We start from the raw sequence: 20,037 nt of genomic DNA, 5'->3' as shown, positions 1-20,037 counted from the left end.
GGAAATGGCAAGCCACTTCAGTGTCTTTGCCACGAAAACCCCATGTTAGATGTCCATGGGGTCATGTAGAAATCCAAATAATAACAACAAACATTATCTTTATATGGTGTTGCCAGTTTATTTGGGGTAGCTAGGAAGTGCAGTGGGTAGAGTACCACGCCTAGAGTCAGGAAGATCTCAGTTCAAATCCAGCCTTAGGCACTTTCTAGCTATGTGAGCCTGGACAAATCACTTCACCCTGTTTGCCTCAGTTTCCTAATCTGTAAAATGAGCCGGAGAAGGAAATGGCAAACCACTTCAATATTTTTGCCAAGAAAACCCCAAATACAGTGACAGAGTCAGACATGACTGAAATGACTGAACAGCAAAAACAGCTCTGCCTGTTTTCTGTTAGCCGGGTGGAGGGACTTACAGCCTCTGGCCATCACTAAGGAGCTATGTTATCAAGAAGAAGCTTCCTAGGCATCTCACTCTATCAGGATGGAGCTGAGGTGCTTGGCAGGTAGTCCTGAAGAGACGAGGCCTAGACTCTGATAGCATAGAGCTGCCACAAAGACTCAAAGAGTGGCGTATTAACCAAAAGGGGAGGAAGGAAAGACAGGGTGAAGGGGGCCGGGGTGCAGTGTCCGCCCGCTGTCCAGTGGCAGAAGAGCAGGGGTGCTCCATGAATGATACAGTGCGATGCCCAGGTGCAGATCTAGCAGAGACCAGCGTGATGACATCACTAGAAGACATCAGTCTCTCTGTAGCATCTCCACGTGTGCCCAGGTCACACATGTTCCCTATAGGTGTGTCCCCATGTATTCTTCCTAGCCTGATGGTGCATTAATTTATGGGAGACTTCGTTGCACATTACTTTTATTACTCTGATGTTTCAGGAATGCATGAGATTTAAACTAATTGCATCTGGCTAACTCAGGGATGGGGAACCTGCAGCCTTGAGGCCACATGTGGCCCTCTAGGGCCTTTAACTGAATTCAAACTTCCCCTTAATAAAAGGATTTGTTCTTTAAAACTGTGGGGAAAAAAAGACTTAATAAATGGATGTGTTCTGCTAACTAGTATAATGGGGCTCATGAGCCATGGTTCTGAGTAAATGTATACTCATAGAAGACTTTGAACCTGTGATAAATTTTCTGGGTGTTCCCCAGAACACCCCAAGTCCAATATGTAGTTACTTTGCTTATTTCCTGGCTTTTTGTAAACTTCTCTTCGGACTAGTAAAAAAGTTCCTTTGACCTTATCCCTTCTTCACTGATTCATCTGAGGTGGGCCCTAGGAGAGCGAGGCAAGAGATGGTGGTTTGGGGAACCCTTTTCTCCTATAGAGTGGGTTCTGGAAACTCCATTCACGTATTAACCAAGACAACGTTGCATACAGTAACAGCAATATTGTTTTAAGAATGACTTTGGGAGGCAGCTAGATGGAGCAGTAGATAGAGCTCCAGCCTTGGAGTCAGGAGGACCGGAGTGCAAATCTGCTCTCAGACACTTGACACTTACTAGCTGTGTGACCTTGGGCAAAGTCATTTAGCCCTATTGCCTAGCAAAAAACAAAAAGAGTCAGTAAAACAAAAGCAAAAGAATGAAAAAAAATAGAAGAAAAAAGAATGACTTTGAGCAAATAAATTATTTTGACTGTTATAAATACCCAAATTAACTATAAAGCACATATGAAGAAAGAGGCTATTTGCATCCAGAGAAAGAACTGATAAATAGAAGTATGTATAGAACAATTTTGTATGTGTGTGTGTATATACATATATATATACATACATATATACATGTGTGTATGTGTGTATATATTATATATATAAATACCTATTTGTATCTAAATGGTAGCTATCTCTAGGACAGGGAGGAGGAAGGAGGAAAAAAAAGAAAATTTACCTGATAATTTTGTTGTATATTTGAAAGGAATAGCAAGTTGTACATAGTAGATTTGCAGTTTCATATGCAATCATCATTTTATTACACTGTGTTATGGAAATGCTTGTTTTATTCCATAAATTAAAAATAAAATATTTTTTTAAAAAAATCAAAGACTGGGTAGGTCTAAGAACACAGGGCTAGACACATTCCTAACCAGGGTAAAATGTTTTATGGAGCCATGGGAAGGGCTTTGAATGACAGGTTAAAGAGTTTATATTTGATGTGGTAGGGGATGGTCAGCCCCTGGAAGTTTTTGAGTAATGGAATGATATACCCAAACCTGTGCATTGGGAGAAAAGACAAAAAAAAAATTATGATCAGCCTGACAAGCTATAACCTTTGCCAAGAAATAGCTTTGGATTTTTCTCCTTGTCCAAGTCATTTACTTCAAAGACTAAATTTCCCTATGTAATAATAACAAGCCTGTCACATAGATAAAATGAGTCTTGATGGTGATATAATGTGATTTGTCAAAACATCCTCAGTGACTCAAGCAAAGCCCATTATCCTTACTGACATCTGTCTTTCTTATAAACCATCTCTTATCTGCCTTTCATTTGAAAGTGGAGAAAAACAATTACCCGGATGTCCTGTATGGTCTAGAGATTTAATGAAAGACGCTGGGATTTTTCTTTTGTCAAGATAAACAAGAGATGATGGCTCTGTTTCATCCATTCAAATTGGGATTCTGTAACACTGAAAGACACATTTGGCTCACCAGCTAGTGAGCGAGCCAAGATTTGGGCAAATGGGCTGAGAAAAGCACGCCGTTTGTGTTACCTCCGTAACCATCGGCTCAAGAAGAGTTCAATGGAAAGGATTTCAAAGCTCTGATCAAAACAGTAACCAATCGCAACTCTAAAACACCGATGATGAAGCATGCCTCTTGGCATGCCTCTTGGCAGGAAGGTCATGGACTAGACATTTTCAGATGTGGCTAATGTGTTTATTTGTTTTGCTTGACTAAATGTATGTGTTACGACAGAGGGCTTCTAACTGGGGGGGTGGGGTGAGTTAGTAAGATAAAAAAAATTTTAATAAGAAAAGAGAATCAATAAAACATTAAAAAACATGAAAATAAAACACAAAGAAATGTAGAGGGAGACATAGGACAATTTTGTTGCTAGTTTTAAAATTCTAATATACTTAAAAACTGTAACCAAAGTTCACCGTTTTATTGACAATCCTCTTTTGTTCTTTGCATATTGAAATATGTATGTATTGATAATGATTAAATTCATAAGAAAAAATGAAATAAAGAAGAAAGAACTTTCAAATGCTCTGGACACTGAGAGGACTTGGTTCCTGAAGCCATCTTTCCAAAGACAAAGAGAAATTGAAATTGTAATAACATCATAATAACAGCTCATGTTTTCTGTGTTCAACAACTCTGTAAGGAACTCCAAACTCAGACCTAGGAAGACCTGAATTCAAATTTGACCTCAGATGCTTACTGGCTGTGTGACCCTGGGCAAGTCACTTAACCCCTGTTTGTCTTGGTTTTTCATCTGTAAAATGAGAATAATAAAAGCACATACCTCCCAATGTTATTGTTATTATTAAGTGAGATCATATTTGTAAAGTACTTAGCATGGTGCTATATAAATGTTAGCCATTAGTGTAAATATTATCATCTCCATTTTACAGATGACAACTGAGGTTCAAAGTACCTCAGGGTCATTCAACCAATAACTGCCTGAGTCAAAACTCTAGCCTAGTTCTAACTCCAAAGTGTTTTCTCTATAACTTTGAATGTAGCTTAATCCTAACATTCTGCTTGGACCTCAGAGAAGCTGACATTTATATCATGCTCTTTGGGGTTGCCAAAGAGATATGGATGCTGGAGATTTATGCCTGCTGATCAAGATAGAAACACCCCAGCATTGCCCTCCTCATTCCTTTAGTTCTGTCCCCAGGCTGAGGGAAAGGAAGGGCAGGGGTTACTGCCTGATCTATGGACCCGGGAACAAGAACACCAGATGGGGGAAGCTGGCGTGTGCCAGGGCAGGCAGGCAGTGTGGACTCACAAGCCCATTGAAGCCCTCACTGCTGTACAGGCAGTTGTACTGGGGGGATGGATAGGTGGCCAAGAGAGAAGGAGCAGAGCAGGGGTGTTCCCCAGGAAGCAAGTTTGATAAGCAGCTTCTGGGAGACCAGAGGAGTAGAAGGCTCCCCAAAGAAAGAAAAATGAAGAAATCACCAGCTAATGAGCTAGAGAGACAGAGTGGGAGCCCCAAGGACAGCAATTCCTCCTCTCTCTGCCTCTTCAATAAGGGAGAGGTGTGCTTGTGTCCCAGTCTCTTTTTCTTAAGGATTGGTTTGTTCTCTCTTTTATTTTTGTTTGTAAGCCAGTTCTGTGTTGTCATGGTTTTGTATCTCTTTTTCTCGTTGATTCTTTCCCAAGACTGGCTTGAAAGGAAAACCAAAGCCAGAAATGAAGGAATGAAGGAAGAAAGGAAAGGAAAGGAAAGGAAAGGAAAGGAAAGGAAAGGAAAGGAAGGAAAGGAAGGAAAGGAAAGGAAAGGAAAGGAAAGGAAAGGAAAGGAAAGGAAAGGAAAGGAAAGGAAAGGGAAGGAAGGAAGGAAGGAAGGAAGGAAGGAAGGAAGGAAGGAAGGAAGGGGGGAGGGAAGGAGGAAAGGAAGGAAGAAAGGAGGGAAAGATGAAGGAAGGAAGAAAGGAAGAAGGAAAGTGAAGGAGGGAGGAAGGAAGGAAGGAAGGAAAGATGGATGGATGGATGGAAGGAAGAAAGGAAGGGAAGGAGGAAGGAAGGGAGGGAAGGAAGAAAGGAAGGAAGAAAGGAGGGAAAGATGAAGGAAGAAAGGAAGAAGGGAAGTGAAGGAGGGAGGAAGGAAGGAAGGAAGGAAGGAATGGAAGGAGGGAAGAAAGAGGAAGGGGGAAGGAAGGAGAGAAGGAAGATGCTGGGAAGGAAGGAAACAAGGAAGTAAGGAAGAAATAAACATTTATATAGCACCTACACATTTGGTAAATATCCAAGTTGGAAACCCAGGTCTCTCCTGAATCCAGGTACAACACATTTTCCATCACAGAGGTGGGGGGCCGGGTTGCAGTTTGAGAAGGAAGGAGAGAGGCTATTGGTGTAATTGATCTTTGTATCCATGTTTCTACATATGCATCTTTTGACTTCAAATCCAAATTTCTTCCCACTTCCCCTTACTGACTCTGAGAATTACAGATGTGCTCGGGCAGGGCAGAGACAAGACAGATAAAGCCTCAAATGGATGAATATCTGTGGATTACTGAGCTGTGGAGCAAGGGTTCAGTCATTTCTCAGTCAGCCAACTCCCTTTGTCTTCTCTGGCCTTTCTCTTGGTATTTCTTTTCTAATTAGAACCTTTGGCTGCTAGTGGACAAAGAAGGGAATAAGCTAAAACTCAAATCCCTCCAAATTTCTGTATGATGCAAGATTTTATTAACTTTTCAACATCTGAAACTTTGAAGTTTGTGGATTCTGAATTTGTGAACTCCAATTTTGTCTTAACATTGCTCCTCATCTTTCCTCACCATTATCACTGATAGTTAAGGATCAGTTATGCATTATGTGTGTATATAACACAGTAGATAGAAGATGAGACAAATTTCCATTCTCTAGGTAGAGAGATACAGGACAAAAGTGGAGGGAAGGCATCTGTTGGAAATATATGATAAACTGTGTTGTAGCCCTTTGGGGGGCACTCCCTCAACTTCGTGTGGGTCACCCAGGTAAAGCTAATCCATGTTCAATACACTTATTGAGTCCAAATCCACCCAAAACCATAACTCATAAGCCCATACCTATGCATTTACCTATATTAGTCAGTCAGAGGACACAATTTGCTCAAAGCAAAGGCATTTAAGAAAACAGTGTAGTAAGCAGCATGAAAATATTTCCTATCTCCACTTCCCCCAAAACCTGAGGCATGTTTTCCTATAAATACACACACCATCAAGGGGAAGAGTAAACATGAGTAGAGAACCGTGGTGGAGGGGAGTATGTGTGACTAAGGTACAGCTGTAACAGAATACCCACCTAAGAAGTACATGTGACCATGTAGGTCATACCATATAAGGATAACTCACTCCTTCAGGGCTCCAGTGCCACCGATATCTTCTGTAAATGTTAATTCACTGCTCCTGACAGGGCTTCTGCCTGTAGGATTTGGATCTTCTGCAGGGCAGGCAGTTTCTGCTGAGTGTGTAGACACTGCTGTGTAGACACTGCATTATGCCAGGCTGGGCATGTGTGTCTGCTGCTTGACAGCACTCTGCTGGTCCCACGATCACTGTCAGACAGCTCCACTTGGGCATAAAATTGCGGAACTCTCGTCTGCTTCTAGTTTCTGGCTTCAGCTGGAGCCTTAGATTTGGGAACCACCTCTTCCTCACAGGACAAAGAACAGGACCTACCATTGTTTAGCAAGCTTAAAGCCCAGAGACTTGGGTTTTTTGGGGGGTTTTGAGGGGGGGTGTTTTTGCTAGACCTTGGGGGGAGGGGAGTGAAGGAGAAAAGTAAAAATCTTAAAACATTCAATCTTCAGACTAAGTTTTTTCCTAGTGGTTTTTCTCCCACAAAGTGGGGTTATTATCAGTCCATTTCTCCTAGTCTTTACAGGCATGGGTGCTTCCTTTCCCAAAGGAGATTCCTTCCCCCAAGCCTCAAAGTACTTTGGAACACAGAGCTGCTAAATTTATGTTTTCTGTTCCTTAAAGCACATCTCTATTAGAGAGTTAGAGTTAAAAATTTTTGTGCCTCCCTGCATAATTTCTGATTGTTAAATTTCTCTCAATCTGGATTTTTTTCTTTTTTATTTAGTTTTTGGTGGGGAGGCAATTGGGGTTAAGTGCCTTGCCCAAGGTCACACAGCTAGTCAATGTCTGAGGATGGATCTGAACATAGGTCCTCCTGACTCCAGGGCTAGTGCTCTATCCACTGCACCACCTAGCTGTCCCTAGATTTTTTTTTCAAAAGGGAGAAAACTTCAGGCAAATTGCCAAAGGTTCTCTGGGTTCAAATCCAAAACTCCTTTGGTCTCCCATGGAGATGAATGGGAAGATAAAAAAAATATATACAGGAGTAAAAGCAAAGACCAGGGGGGCAAGGTCATTGTTGCCTTCCTGCTCGGTGGCATTCTTGACTTTTTATGGATATATATCCAGCAAAATTTTTCCAGACTTTGAACTCACCTACAAGGTGAATTCTGAGCAGTGGTTAGACCCAAAAATTAGTCATTCATTGCTTGATGTCCATTTGGAAGATCTCCAGAGGAATGTCTGTGTTTGGCTCTTTGCCATTTGACTTCTTTATCAATGACCTGGAAAAAAGGCAGACATAGCATAGCTACCCAATTTTCAGGTGACGTAAAGCTGAGAGGGAGACTAATGAACTGGATTCCAAAAGATCTAGACAAGTGAGAATAATGAATTGAATCAATAAGGTTTTTTTTGATAGGAGTAAACGTAAGAAGGTTTACATAGGAATTTAATAAATAAACTTCATAAGTTAAAAACTTGGAGAGATGTGACTGGCAAAGATACAACTGAGGAAGATCTAGGAGTTTTAATGGATTGTGAGCTCAGTAGCAGTCAGTGATGTGATTTGGAAGCCAAGAAAGTTTATGCAGTCTTAGGCAGAATTAAGAAGGGAAGCATGGGAGGCAGCCAGGTGGTACAGTGGATGGAGCATCCACCCTGGAGTCAGGAGGACCAGAGTTCAAATCCGGCCTCAGATACTTACTAGCTGCATAACCTTGGACAAGTCACTTGACCCAAATTGCCTCCAAAAGTGGGGTTGGGAGGAAAAGAGGCACATACAAGAAAAGGATGTTGATAATACTACTGTACTCCACCTTAGTCAGATTGTATATGGAGTATTATCTTCAATTCTGGATATCATGTGGAAGAGAAATTTTGAAAGGTTTTTCTTCACTGTAGAAAGCAAAGCTCTCAGTGGGAGGAAGCTACAAAGACGCAAATTCTGATTTGTTTCAAGGAGAAACTTCCTGACATTAGAGTTATCCAAAAGTAGAATGAGTTGCTTTGGGAGGTTATGAGTTCCCTCTTACTTGAGAGCTGCAAGCAAAGACAGGAAGATTCCTCATCAGCATTCTTGTTTTCAGGTATGGGTCAAACTAGTTAGCCTCCGAAGTCCTTGCTGTCTCTAAGATTCTGAGATACAGAGCATTAAAAGAAGCCACAAAAATATTCATTGGCAGAATGAATCACCTCGGTAAATTATCAGGATAAAAAATAAATCTATAAAAATTACCAGCTTCTCAGTGGGTGGTAGGGAAGAGGGAGGGAGAGAATTTTGAACTGAAAATAAAAAAGTTTTGAAAGGATAAAAAATTACCAGAGTTCCTGTATATTACTAATAAAGAGAGTGTTAAGAAGAATCACAGAATTTGAGAGTTGGAAGAGACAAAACAGGAATCCTCCACTAAAATATACTTGACAAGTGATTGTCTCAGTGTGTATTTAAAGACCCCCAAGGAGTGGGAACCTACCACCTCCTTAGGCAGTCTGTTCCATTTTTAGATAGCTCTAATTGCTAAGAAGCTTTTCCTGATATCAAGATTAAATTGGTTCCTTCGTAACTTCTATCAATTGCTTCTGATTGTCATGAAGAGCTGGGCACGACTGCAATGACTCAACCATTGCCTACTGTAGCCAAACGGAACCAGTCTTAATCTGGAGAGACAGTTTTTCAAATATGTGAAGGCAGCTAACATGTCTCCCCCCAACCTTCTCCAAATTAAACATGCCCCGTTCCTTCGATCCATCCTCAGCTGTCATGAATTCAAGGACCTTTACCATCCTGGTTACCCTCTTCCAGATGAAAATTCCAAAAGAGAAATTTCATTTAAGATAACAACATTTAAGATAAATCTGGTAACAAACTTACCAAAATATAGAGGACTTATATAAATATAACTACAAAGTAATTTCGGGAAAAAAGAGCACCTAAATAGACAGATTTTCAATAAGTCATGCCTAATAAAGTAATACCACTCAAATTATTCTACAGATTTAATCACATGCCAATTAAATTAATAAAAGAATACTTTATAGAATTAGGCAAAACATTTAAAAATTCACTTGGAGAACAAAAAGTCAAAAGTTTCAGAGGAAGGAAAAGAGTTTAATACTAGCAGCTTGCAAATTATATTTCAAAGCAGAAAATACCAAAATTCTCTGGTACTATATAAAAAAATAGAAAAGCAGATCAGTGAAAGGCTAGATCTAGAAATAGCTAAGATCTAGAACCCAAAGTACACAAGAGTTTAATATTGGATAAACTTGTATACACAAACTACTGAGAAAGAGATTTTTTGTTGTTGTTCAACCTGCTTTGTTGAGAAAACTGGTGGAAAAAAAAGGATTTGATCAACACACACAACAATAAATTCCAAATAGATCTATAATGTAGCTACCAAAAGGTATACTATTAAAACAAAAATTAGAGAAGAATGGAAGATTATGTCTTTCACAGGTATGCATGGGGAGAAATTTTGTAAGCAGACACAAGATAGAAGGTATTACAAATAACAATACAAATTACATCAATTACAAAATGTTTATAGCTTTTCACAAATAAAATCATTTCAATTAGAATCAAAATAAAAGATATGGACTAGAGAAAATCTTTGTATTAGATAGCTCTAATTGAAGTCTGACATCCAAAATCTATAGGGAATTGACACAAGGCTATAAAACTAAGAATCACTCCCTGATAGAAGTGGTTAAAATGCAGCTGTTAAATAAAAAATGAAATGTATAGTTACCACCTAAATATGTACAAAATCACTAATACTGTAAGAAATGTAAATTAAACAATTCTGAGGTCCTCATATACGTTAAGCTAACTGAGTGAGTAAAAAATGGAAAAATCTGATTTTGAGGTACTGTTGGAAGACAGACCTGCTAATTCACTACTGGTAGAGATAAGAATTGGTTCAACTCTTCTGGAATATATTTGGAATTATTCAAGAAAAAATTGCTAAATCTTTCATGACCTTTGACCAAGACATTCTACTTTTGGGACCATCTCCCAAAGAGACTGAAAAAATACTCAGGTGTAGAAAAAAATACATAGCAGCAGAATTTGGGATATTAAAAAGTTAGAAATGAAATATATGCCCCAAATTTGAGGACTGGTTGATTAAATTCCGGTGTATGAATGTAATGCAATACTATTGCACAGTAAACACTGACAAATATGAAGAATTCAGAGAAACATGGGAAGATGTGTATGAAGTGATGCAAAGCAAAGAAAGGACCAAAAGAACTATACGTACAGTCACCACAATGCAAGCAAAGGCAATACTTAGAGCCAATAAAGCCTGGCTTAAATACAGGGATCTATTTCTATTAACAAGTGATAAAATTAGTTCAGAGAATGAAATTTGTAAAGGGCTCTGTGGAGAAGGATCTACCACATCAAAATAAAATGTTTAATTTTTTTTAAAGCAACTGCAAATGACTTTATCATGGACAGAGATAAGAAATGAAGCTTAGTTACTTCCTACTCTCTTTGCAAAGGTGAATAACCATGGGTATGAAATACTTCACATACTGTGCCATCAGGCATAGTATGGTTGCACAGGTCTGACCATGTCTGTTTACTCAGCAAACTCTAGTGATTCCCTATCACCTCCAGGATCAAATACAAAATCCTCTGTTGGTGTTCAAAGTCCTTTATAAATAACCCACACCTGTGCCACCCCACCCCACCCTACATGTATTCTTCCATGCAGTGGTACTGGCCTCCTGGCTGTTCCATGAACAAGAGCTTCCATCTCAGTTTTGGACATTTCTGTTGGCTGTCTCCCATGCCAGGAACTCTCTTCCTCCTCATCTCCACCTCCCGGTTTCCTGGGTTGCCCTCAGCTTAAATCCCACCTACTACAGGAAGACTTTTCCAGTGTCTTTTAATTCTAGTGCCTTTCCTCTGTTCATTATTTCCTATTTATCTTATATATAGTTTGTATGTACATATGTGTTTGCGTCTTGTCTTTCCCACTAGATTGTAAGCTCCTAGAGGGCAGAGATTGTCTTTTGCTTTTCTTGGTATCCCAACACAGTGCCTAGCACATAATAGGTGCTTAATAAATGTTTAATGACTAACTTTTGCTAATTTTTTTTTCTTTCCTTCTAAATCTTTGTCACAAGGAATCGTTGTAAGGAGGTGTGATAGGAGCACTATCTGAAGGTCCACTTCTTTCAGACTAACCTAATTTTTTTTAATTTATTTTTTTAATATAAATTTATTTATTTTTAGTCTTCAACATTCACCTCCACAAGTTCTTGAGTTCCAAATTTTCACCCTATCTCCCCCCTCCCCCCATCCAAGGTGGCATGCATTCTGAATATCCCTTCCCCCAGTCTGTCCTCTCTTCTATCTCTCTCCCCTTCTCTTATCCTCTTCCCCTTCTATTTTCCTGTAGGGCAGGATAGACTTCTGTACCCCATTTCCTGTATTTCTTATTTCCCAGTAGCATGTGAAAATATTTTTTTAAACATATGTTTTTAAAACTTTAGGTTTCAAATTTTCTCTCTTCTCCCTCCCCACCCACCCTCATTGAAAAGGCAAGCAACTCAATATAGGTTGTACATGTGCAGTTATGCAAACACTTCCATAGTAGACATGTTGTGAAAAACTAACTCTATTTCCCTTAATCCTATCCTGCCCTCCCATTTATTCTATTCTTTCTTTTGACCCTGTCCCTCCTCAGAAGTATTTACTTCTGATTACCCCTTTCCCAATCTGCCCTCCTCTCTATCACCCCCTGCTCTCTTGTCCCCTTCTCCCCTATTTTCCTGTAGGGTAAGACAGATTTCCATACCCAATTGAATGTGTATGTTATTCCCTCCTTAAGCCAAATCCTATGAGAATAAGATTCACTCATTCCCTCTCACCTTCCCCTGCTTCCCCTCCACTGTAAGAGACTTTTCTTTTCTGTTTTTTGTGAGATAATTTACCCCATTCTACCTCTCCCTTTCTTCTTCTCCGAGTATAATCCTCTCTCATCCCTTAATTTTATTCTCCAGATATGACCCCTTAATCTTCAACTCACCCTGTGCCCTCTATCTATCTATCTACATACACAGACATATAATTTTTTCCTTCAACTACCCTAATACTGACAAAGGTCTCATGAGTTATAAATATCATCTTTCCATGCAGGAATGTAAACAGTTCAATCTTAATAAGTCTCTTATGATTTCTCTTTCCTGTTTACCTCTTCATGTTCCACTTGAGTCCTGTATTTGAAAGTCAAATTTTCTATTCAGCTCTGGTCTTTTCATCAAGAATGCTTGAAAGTCCTCTATTTCACTGAATGACCATTTTTTCCCCTGAAGGATTATACTCAGTTTTGCTGGGTAGGTGATTCTTGGTTGTAATCCTATCTCCTTTGCCCTCTGGAATATTATATTCCATGCCCTGTGGTCCTTTAATGTAGAAGCTGCTAAATCTTGTGTTATCCTGATTGTGTTTCCACAGTACTTGAATTGTTTCCTTCTGGCAGCTTGTAATATTTTCTCCTTGACCTGGGAACTCTGGAATTTGGCTATAATATTCCTAGGAGTTTTCCTTTGGGATCTCTTTCAGGAGGAGATCTGTGGATTCTTTCAATTTCTATTTTGCCCTCTGGTTCTAATATACAGGACAGTTTTCCTTGATAATTGCTTGAAAGATGATGTCTAGGCTCTTCTTTTAATCATGGCTTTCAGATACTCCAATAATTTTTAAATTCTCTCTCCTGGATCTATTTTCCAGGTCAGTTGTTTTTCCAATGAGATATTTCACATTGTTTTCTAATTTTTCATTCTTTTGGATTTGTTCTACTGTGTCGTGATTTCTCATAAAGTCACTATCTTCCAATTGCTCTATTCTAATTTTTAAGGAAGTATTTTCTTCAGTAATCTTTTGGACTTCCTTTTCCATTTGGCCAATTTTTCTTTTTAGGGCATTTTCCTCCTCATTGGCTTTTTGGACCTCTTTTGCCATTTGGGCTAGGCTATTTTTTAAGGTGTTGTTTTCTTCAGTATTTTTTTGGGTCTCCTTTAGCAAGCTGTTGACTTGTTTTTCGTGATTTTCTTGCATCACTCTCAGTTTTTCCTCTACTTCCCTTACTTGCTTCTCAAGATCCCTTTTGAGCTCTTCCAAGGCCTGGGACTGATTCATATTTTTCTTGGAGGCTTTGGATGTAGGAGCTTTGCAGACTAAACTAATTTTTCCTTAAAGATGCTGAAATCATCCTCAAGATTTAATTGGTTCGGGGTCTAAAGGCATGTACCATTGATGAACTTCCTGGTTCTTTCCATACCAAAAAGTCAGGACGTGAAGAGTTAATGGACACTCTTAAGCTTCAGATGGATTTATTATCATGGTCAACACACAGAACTGAGAAAGATGTTCAATACAAAAATGACACAGTCTTGTATCTTTGCTGAATATCCTTTCCCTGCTATGGCACATAAGCCTCTTTTTATTAACTGTTACATGTTTTACAAGTGTCTCACTTCATTTCGGACTTGAACTTGAACCACCAATCCAGCCTAAGTCAGGTCTGGGCTATTACATATGTGGCATAGTAGTGGCCATAGTGAAAGAAAGGAAGCAGAATGCAGTAGAAGGTGAGTCCTAGGTATTATTCCATGTGTCCAGTAATCCTTGTGCTGGCCATCACTACGATGCTCCTGTCATTGTCCCAGGAGCATTAGAGAATCAACTGTCTATAGACATGCAGCAACCAGAGACAGATGTGTCTTTAAAAATAAAACTTGCCCTGAAGATATTAAATGCTATAAACTCACTAGCTAAATTTGTATAATTTTTGTATTGGGAATGATATTGATCTCCAGGCCACTGGCTATGGCAGGCCTATTTGGACCTTACCTAAACGTTGGGATATGGGGACTGTTTAAACACTAAGCTGAAGGAACTCTCTGGAATTTTTTTATGGTGTGTGGGTAGCTGATGGGAACTGTGCCATATGGACTTTGTTGTGACTGGTGCCTAGCCCTAGCGGAACCACTTGAAAGAGTAATTCTTGAACCTTCCCTAAAAGGCCAGAGACCTATGTGGAACTGGGAATATGGACAAATGTGACCAAATATCAGAAGGGTTGCACTGGTTTCTCAAGTTAAGAAGCAGAATAGACAATAATACTCTCTCTCTCTCTGACTTTCAGTGAGGGATGAATGAGAGGTCCATGTGCAGTGGACCTCAGTAAGGTCTCAGAGTCCTCTTCCATTCTGAAAAAAAAAAATGGCCGTTGCTTGAATTTTGCAGCTAGAACACCTAGACTAGGCTACAGCCATGTCTGGACACCTCTGCGGCTCTGATGGGGGACCAGACCTGCTGGTTCTGGCCCCTATTAGTGTTCCAACAGGGCAGTGCAAGATTTGGCTGCCTTCGGGCCCCATAGCAGAATATTGGGTTGTCCCTAAGCTCTCCTTGCACCCTTGCTCACAAGGCCTGCAGTTTTCTGATTGCCACCTTGAAAAGTACTAGATCAGATAAATGAGTTTACAATAGTTCCTTATTGGTTTTTACTGATCATTGTTTCATTTGGGAGTTTTTAAAATCTTGGCTCTGGATTTGTCAAAGGTATTGGATTTGATTAGAACTCCGTGTGTCGCCATCTTAACCAGAAGTTTTCTGACTACTTTCTCTACAGTGACAATGAAATAGATATCATGACCTTACATTGAGACTGAAGAAATAATAATAAGAAGAATGACAGCTAGTATTTATATAGTACTTTAAGGCCTGCAAAGTGTTTATCATCTCAATTTATCTTCACAACAATCGTGGTAAATGATATGATTTTAGACTCAAAGGCGACTGAAATGAACTTAGCACGTTGCCTGGTACACGTCGTACTGAAATGCTCGTTGACTGACGGAGAAGGGAAAGGTGATTTCATGTTAGTCCTCACAACCAAACAAGTCTGAGCAAGATACTGGTGACAGACCCTCCCTCAGCATCAGCTGACTTGTAATTTATTGTTCAGCCTCTGTGGTATGGAATTTTTTACAATCCCAATCTGCTGGACCTCTCAAAGATGGAAATTAATTTTCCCTTCCCTTCATGTTCTAGCAGGCTTTGCTCTGCGGATCTCAATCACCATTAGCTCTATCCCTCTGGACATGATTTAACAACGTCATTGGAGAATGTTTGCAATGAAAGAACACCAACTCCATTGAAAAAGAAAATAAAGCTAGGAAATACTTAGTTTTTATTTCACAACAAAGTCCCTTGATGTTTTTTCTTCAAGAAAACCAATTCCTTTTAACACTACATTAAATGTTTATTTAATCTTTAAGAAACATAATGCTATAGGAGCAGTCTTCTTGGAAATAGCAGTTGAAGGAAAAGCTTAGTGCTTCGACCACCATGTTTTCTTTGCTCCTGAGGTTAGGGTGACTGGAAATAGTTCAAATACCACCTGTCTGAGCTGCGGACATGTTCCCAAATGACTAGCAACACCTTGCAAAGAACAATGGACTTGGCAGCTGAAACACAACAGAGAATGGGGGTCTTTGGCTATATCTTCCTATTCAATCCACTCCAGTGAGTTCCCATTACTTCCAGGATTAAAATATAAAAACCTGTTTGTCTTTTATAAGCTGGTCTTTATAACCTTCATGGCCCTTCAGAACACGGTCCCTTTGTTTCTGATCTTCTTACACCCTCCTCATCTCCATCTGCTTTTCCATCCAGTGACACGAGACCCTCCATCTCCAGACTCCATACATTTCCATGGGCTGCCTCCCCATCATGCCTGGAACTCTCTTCCTCCTCATCTGTGTCTCCAGGCTTCCTTGCCTTCCTTCACTCTCAGCTAGTCAGCAGACAAGCATTTATTAAGTCCCTAGTATATGCCAGGCACTCTGCTAAGGGCTGAGGATACAAAGAAAGGCAAAAGACAGAATCTGCCCTCAAGGAGCTTACAATCAAGCCCTTTACAAAAAGTTTGGCTTAACGAATAGAGTACTTGAGTCGGAAATGGGACCCCAGGATTCTAGTCCTATTTACTTAATTAGGAGAACAACCAAAACAGTGCTGACTCTGGAGTCCAAGAACCTGGGTTCAAATCCTGCCTTTTGGGCTTACTATCTGTGTGACTCTGGGCAATTTCATCTCCCTGGGCCTCAGTTTCCTCATCTAAAATGAGTGGTTTGGACAAAATGGCCCCAGCTCCTTTTCATCTCAAGTCCTGTGATCCTTCCTCTATAATCACTCCTCTGGGCATCGGTTTCCTCAGTAGTAAAATGAGATAATTGGATGATCTCTGGGATCCTTTCCAGTTCTAAAAGCTGTACCCATGAAAACAACTATTGGATGATCCTTAGAAACCTCAGTCCACCTTGGCTCTCAGGGAATTGGTGAAAAAAGTTCCCTGAGCTCTATTCAGAGGAGTCTCTGAAGTAGCCTCCGTGATCCTTTAGCTACACTTAGACATAACCTAGGGATATGTGGGTCTTCAGCATATATCTATTAAATCAGCCTACCATATTTCCTAGAGAGAAAAGATATTTAAAATAAACCTTTTTTTAAAAAGACTCAAATAAGCCCAGAGGATGATGCTACCTGGCTTAATTCATATGACTGAAATAGAAGGAGCTTCAAAATGAGTATGATCCGAGAAGCCACAATTAATCTGGAGTCTGACTGTCCAAAAGCATTGCTGACCATAAGAATAACGTGCTCATGTTTGCTGCTCTTTCAGCTTGGGGTTATGTAACTATTACTAGTTGCATGCTTCTTGAAGTTCAACAAACATCAAACTAGGGCTTCTCTGTGCAAGACACTAACTGTGTGTGAGGAAGAAAAAGAAATGAAAAATGACAATATTGAACTTAAAGAATGAGGGGAGAGCTGAGCTGAACCTTACACAAATCACTTCAACACAAAGGAGACCCAGGCCAAAAGGAGAAGGAGCAGGTCCTGAAGAGAGAGAAAGACAGTCATGGGAGAAGAATGGATGCTAATGGAAAACAAATGAGGTAGGGGCCCATCCCCCCCCATGCCACAGGCAACCACGTGACTCGGATATTCGATGACCCAAGGCCTTCAAGCCACTCAGGACTCAAAGCTCTATAGAATCTGAGACAAAGAGCAGATGAGCTCTAATAGGAGACTGCCCCATCAGGGTGAGGCAAAGCAGTGGGATAGTAAGGACCTTGGAAATCAGGGTGTTTTCTGAGATAATGAATCCGGAACGAGGAAGAGAGACCCAGGAAACTTAACTATGTGTCACAGCAAGCTGAGCACCCGGGGAAGGGAGCAATGTATGGTCTCAGGGAAGTTAAGCCTTAGTATACATACATCTTGAAAACTGGGGTATTACTAGTAAAACCGGTTTACATTGACTTGGAGCAGAGATACTGGCAAAATTCTCTAATAAAATTTGAGGGAAGACCAAAAAAAAGGAGCGATGTTTTGTGCGGCTAAGGAGTGTCAGGGAAGGTGTCATGGAAGAGGTGGCCTCTGAGCTGGACCTTGAAAGGCTTCTAAGGCAGAGATGAGGAAGGAGTCCATCACCCTTGTCAGCCCCCAAGCATGGCCACTGACTAGCTCAAATATTCAGATTCAGCAGAGTAGCAGACAAGACTAGAGAAGTTACCAGCTCATTTTGATTAGAACAGCATTTGTGAATGCAAGTAGCATAAAAGAAGGCTGGAAATGTGGGTTAGGGACAGATTGTGGAGAACCAGGCTAGGAAACATGGACTTTATCTTATTGGGCAATAAGATAACCAATGACATTTTTTGAATAAAAGCATACTCCATTGGGACAGACACATTTTCTACAAAGAGGAGACACTGGAGGCAGGGAGACCAGTTAAAAGGCTTTTACAATAATTTGGGGGGAGAAGTGACAAGAATCTGGATGTCGGTGATGGCAACCTGAGTGAGAAGGAGAGAAGGGAAGCAGGATCAAGAGGAATTGGTTGAAACAAGGGAATTTGTTTTGCTTGAATTGCTTTCTCAGTGGAGGAAGGGGACAGGAAAAGGATGCTCACTTGAAAATAAAATAAAATTGAATTAAAAAACAAAACAATCAGAAAAAGAATCAATAGCACTTAGTAACTTATTAGATGGAGGGGAGGGGAAAGGGAGAACAAGAGTCAGAGGTGACCAGAGGCGTGCTGGTAAATATTTAACAACCAGCTCCTTGAAAACCAAGACCTACTTTTAAGATTAATCTGAACCATTAACATTTTTTTTCCATCACTTTCTCAAATGTAAACCAGAGGAATCCACTTTATTTACAAACCATTCTTAGCTCCTCCATGAGTACAAAAACCAGGGGCAGCAGGATTTGGCCACAGGGCCATAGTTTGATTGACCCCTGGTCTGGACAATCAACAAAACAATAAACGAAGCCCTCATTTGTATCTTTGGCCTTTTCCAAAGTTTTAATGTTGACACTAAAAATGTAATACTCTATTCTAGTTGGTCCCAGCCAACCCTGGCTCAGGTAACCCCAAATGGACTAGAAGAATGGAGAGAGATAAAGAGATAAGAGTCATGATGAGGACAGCAAGCAGACTCTGGGGAATGAGACAAGTGGGCAGCAGATAGAAGGAGAGAAGACTGTGAATTCTACCTAGCACAAATGAGTTGTGCAAATTCAAGTAGGTGGAAAATGAGATTAATCCTAAGGGAAATTAATTATAATTTAAAATGGAAACAGAGCAAATTCCTAATTGGAAGAAATTTCTTAATGTGAAATAAAAAATTATCACCTCCTTACACAGAATTTGAAAATGCGCCTTATTTTACAAAAAGGGACTCCTCCAGGGAGTTACTGCCCAGGGCTCTGCTGTCCTAGCCCTCATGACATCAGTTCACTTACTTCCTTTGGAGTCGGACAACTGGGTCAGCCAGGAGGTCGGTGAGATCTAGCCTCCTCCCTTTCTCGATGACGTCGCGGTGTTTCCGAACAAATAACCACCCAATATGGGAAAAGAAAAAGCCCCGCTGGGCATTGTGGGGGTCAGCATCCGTCTCTGAGTATTTGTGATGTACTCGATGATCCCGCGACCACTCAAAGATGTCATTCTGCAGAGGGAGAGAGGGCACATTGAAGAAAGAGAGAGAAATCCCCAGGTCTCCTTCTCCCACGTTCTTTGCTTCATCCTCGATCTCATTCTCCTTATTTCCCCTCATTCCCTACCACTCACCCCAGCCTTAGCGTATTTTTGTGAGTTTTCATGGAAACCCGGAGCCATAACTAGCAGTCTTTTCAGCTGAGGCAAGGGCAAGGGACATACTCACCTGAGGGAGGGGCAGGATGTGTGAGCCAACTCTAACCAGCAGGAAAGAATCAAAGTTAAATTTTCAATGAGAGCATTTACATCTCCGAAATCAGCAAACATAAACCAAAGCTTAATTTTTTAGCTGTTGGTTTTCTAGACTTGAGAAAATGTTGATAATGTAGATTAAATTTAAAAGTGTGTTATGCATACTGTTTTTTTTTTTAAGAGAAGATTGTTAAAACCTCTGGGTGCGGTTGAGGAGCAACATGCAGAAAACCTGGGAAACCCTGCGGTTCTGCCCTTCTGAAAGTGTGTCCCCTAATGGGAAGGGTGGTGCCCCTTGCGAGGGAGCAAGCTGGGTAGAGAAAGCAGACAACCACGCTGTCATGGGCAGGATCATCAAGGGAGGAAGCCCCTCTTCCTCTGAGGAAAGCTGCTGTCTGTGCCTTCTACATGGTCCACCCTGGTATAAAGCTACAGTCGCTTCACCTTAATTCCACCTAGAACTTTTAGGAAAGGTAAGTTGGATTAAGAACCAGTGGATTTTATAAGAGAAAAGGTAGACATAGTTAACAAGGAAAATAATAATAGCAATAATCTCTTACATCATAATTAATACCTAGTATTTAATTAATACCAGGCTAGAAGCACCACAGCGGCTCAGGGGCCCTATCCCAATGGCTTTAACCAGCTCCATTTTTCTGCTGTGGGCTTGTTCACCCCACCTTAGGCAGTTTAGTGGCTCTCTGCTCCTGGGAGGTCACCAAGCTGGCTCCCAACTAAGCAAATGGCTTTCACTGCAGCTCAGAACTCCCACACTCAAGACATCCACCTCT

At 40.5% G+C, this 20,037-nt stretch overlaps 1 protein-coding gene across 1 annotated transcript in view; it reads right to left on the bottom strand.

Moving 5' to 3' along the window:
• SCD5 (stearoyl-CoA desaturase 5) overlaps positions 1–20,037 on the bottom strand; it is an 85,709-nt gene that overhangs the window by 14,005 nt on the left and 51,667 nt on the right. The window contains exon 3 of the mRNA XM_020988410.2: positions 18,799–19,004. Within this exon, the coding sequence (XP_020844069.1) occupies positions 18,799–19,004 (206 nt within the window). The remainder of the gene's footprint in view (positions 1–18,798; positions 19,005–20,037) is intronic.

Source organism: Phascolarctos cinereus, unplaced genomic scaffold (assembly GCF_003287225.1).
Source record: "Phascolarctos cinereus isolate Bilbo 61053 unplaced genomic scaffold, phaCin_HiC Scaffold_9;HRSCAF=440, whole genome shotgun sequence".
Lineage (NCBI taxonomy): Eukaryota > Metazoa > Chordata > Mammalia > Diprotodontia > Phascolarctidae > Phascolarctos > Phascolarctos cinereus.
This window is presented reverse-complemented; position numbering and strand designations above follow the sequence as displayed.